Source organism: Coptis chinensis, chromosome 1, assembly GCF_015680905.1.
Source record: "Coptis chinensis isolate HL-2020 chromosome 1, ASM1568090v1, whole genome shotgun sequence".
Taxonomy (NCBI): Eukaryota; Viridiplantae; Streptophyta; class Magnoliopsida; order Ranunculales; family Ranunculaceae; genus Coptis; species Coptis chinensis.
Window position 1 is genome coordinate 61,012,605 of NC_141456.1, and position 2,779 is coordinate 61,015,383.

Consider the following 2,779-nt stretch of genomic DNA (forward strand, 5'->3'; position numbering starts at 1 on the left):
CTGGAAGGACTAATTAGCTTTTAACCACTAGTACGTGTTACAACCATCAACTCAACAAATGTTACAAGCTACAAAGGTTTAATGAGAGCTACGAGCCTACTCTAGATAAGAGGAAAAACTGAAAGAATATATGCAGCCTGTTACAATCTTTTCAAGCCATAGCATCCATTCTCCAATGAATTATAAGCTGTAAGAATAAAGAAAATAAGCATTGAAATTTTATTGGTTTAGATGTTGTAGAGGTACATTTTAGTCACGACTTTGCAATCTCGGAGAATAAGATGCTTGACTGAACTCAGGTCGGTCTTCTGAGTTGCCTACGTATCTAGTTCTCTGATGAATAGGAATCAAGTCAGACATAGTTCATCTTGAGTGATTGAGTTGGAGATGGAGAGAATGTGAGCCTCCCCCTCGAGAATGGAGAAGACGCCTCCTTTTATAGGCGTAGATCCCCCTTTTGCGCTGTCTTGATGATTGTTTTTACTCCTCCCGTTATGAAATAATGATCTGTCATTAATGATGTTGTTGACTAGCTTGCATCGGTTATGTTTCCTAGGTTGTTTGGACAACCTGACCTTAGATCGTATACACGACCTGCTTGTAGTCTGGACACGTGGTCTGCCATGAGTGGTTGAGAGTGGAGAGTACTGAAAGATGTGAACGTAGTTCAATCGAATCCTTGTAAGGTAGGTTCAAGTCAAATCCATCTACACTCTTCAGGCGGTGGAGCGAAGAATCTCAAAGGGACAACTTCATGAGCAGAATCATCTGCAAAATAGACGTAATTTGATTTACATCCATGGCGAAGGACATAGGTCTCAGAGACGCATATTGGAGAATTGTTACCTAAGAACAATGTGCTACCTTCGAGACTTTGTAACTGGATCCATCCTCGTCCCACCGGATCCAGCTTCAAGATTTCATAATTAGTCCTGGATTTGATGAAGTACTCTATTATTTTGTGAACCAGCAACAACTCGCCTAATAATACTTCCACCAAATACTTCCTCATGCACATGCAGTACGCTTTCGTGTGTTGGACAATGCTCGTTGTTGGAGGTGCAATTTGTCTCACCCCGAGGAAAGGATCTTCAGATTCTCCTTGTACAATATCAATAGTAAAAACTGCTCCAAAAGGGTCTACCACAAAGAACTGATTTGTCTTTTCAATGAAAACAACATCCATAAAGTCGATTCTCTTTTCTATATGTACTTTACTCCAAGCTTTCATTCCCAGCTTGAAGAAGACCAAATTTTGTTTTAAATAAACAATTGCCAGGATCACATAGTTGTTTGGTGTGAAGGACGGATTGGCAGACAAGACAGCCTTGCTAATAAAAGGAACTGGATTTAGTATACCTTTTTGCGATTTCTTGAGTGAAGGGAGATCAATGATATTGTTATTTGAAAGGAAGGGATTTCTTAGTTGAATGATGTATCTTAAACATTCTCCTTTTACCGATTCCATTGTTACAAGCCATCCAAAGCACGAACCACACAAGTGTAGGTTATCAGGCACTGGTAACTGGAAATCATAAACCTTTTTCTTAGTAATGTTATACAGAATACGAGTTGGGCTATTGTTGTTTTCTTCTTGAGGAGTCAAGAGAAAAGGAAGTGAACAAAGCAGCTTCTTCCTTGGATTTTCTTCAATCAAAAGCGTTCGCCATGAAACGCATACAGCTCCAAACTGAACATAATCATTGTGATGTCTAGGAACACCTTTTCTCAGATATTCTAAGATCACACAACCTTATTAATGAACAGAATGAATGAAGAAGATGAATTGAATCAAAGTTTTATTGATTGGCGATAAAAATTTACAATCTGTCTCTCTCTATTTTTCTCTCCTGTTTCTACTGATTTTTCTGACAATGAACTCATGAATCCCTTTCTCTTGCTCTTCGAGTCTTTATATAGTGTCCTGATTTGGTTTTGACCCAGTCAATCTTTGACACGTGTCCCTTGTCTTCCTCCTTTTTCCCGCTCAGTACCTGCAAATGTTTGAAAAAAACTACGAAATATACCGAGACATTGATCCTTATTCCAATGTCTCGAGTTTTGAAATATCAGTTATAATATCTTCAGGCACGATATTTGCCCACTACATCGCCCCCTCTCGAAAATTTGAAATTTTGCTCAAAAATTTTAATTTTTCGAGAAGCGGTTATATCAGTTTGGGCCCAAATATCGACCCAGTCCATATTGTCAGACAAAAATTTAAAACGAACCGTTTATCTTTTCCACAACTTCAAGCTTCTCCCATATGCTACCTCCCCTCCAGAATGCGCTTTTCCTTGCTTCGTTTCTACTGTGCTGCATTCTTGCCCTCGAATTCTTAGAAAGAAATCCCACTCTTGCAGGTATGCTTGTAATCTCCTGCATCTTGTTAGTTTTGCTAGACTATATCTTACCATAATCAATTTATAAGAAATAAAATACTTATCTCTAGGGTTTTCAAGTCTTCTAGAATTTTGAATGCCATAAACTTGTCTACTCTCGTGTTTATACTATTATAGATAGTACTTCTAGTATGTTTGATAATGTTTCAAAGTTTACATCTTTAGTGTCTTAAGATTTTTTGTTTAGATATTTCTTTTTGTACTGTTTTGCCCATCGGATATATCAACTTGTTAAAAATGTATATCGAAATTTCCGATATGGTGACCTTTATATCGAAATTTTTGATAATAAATAAGCAAAAACTATCGATAATATGCTATATATATATTAAATTGACAATACTAAGAATACCTTTGTCCTCCCATCTTTGTTTATA

General features: G+C 37.2%; 1 protein-coding gene across 1 annotated transcript; it reads right to left on the reverse strand.

The window, feature by feature from the left end:
• Positions 1–697: 697 nt before the first annotated feature.
• On the reverse strand, positions 698–2,385 carry LOC147524804 (F-box protein At2g26160-like). The gene is made up of 2 exons (XM_086576537.1): positions 2,232–2,385; positions 698–1,737 (listed from the first exon to the last, which is right to left on the reverse strand). Exons 1-2 carry the CDS (start codon positions 2,383–2,385, stop codon positions 698–700), a joined length of 1,194 nt encoding a protein of 397 aa, XP_086432663.1.
• Between the last annotated feature and the right edge of the window lie 394 nt (positions 2,386–2,779).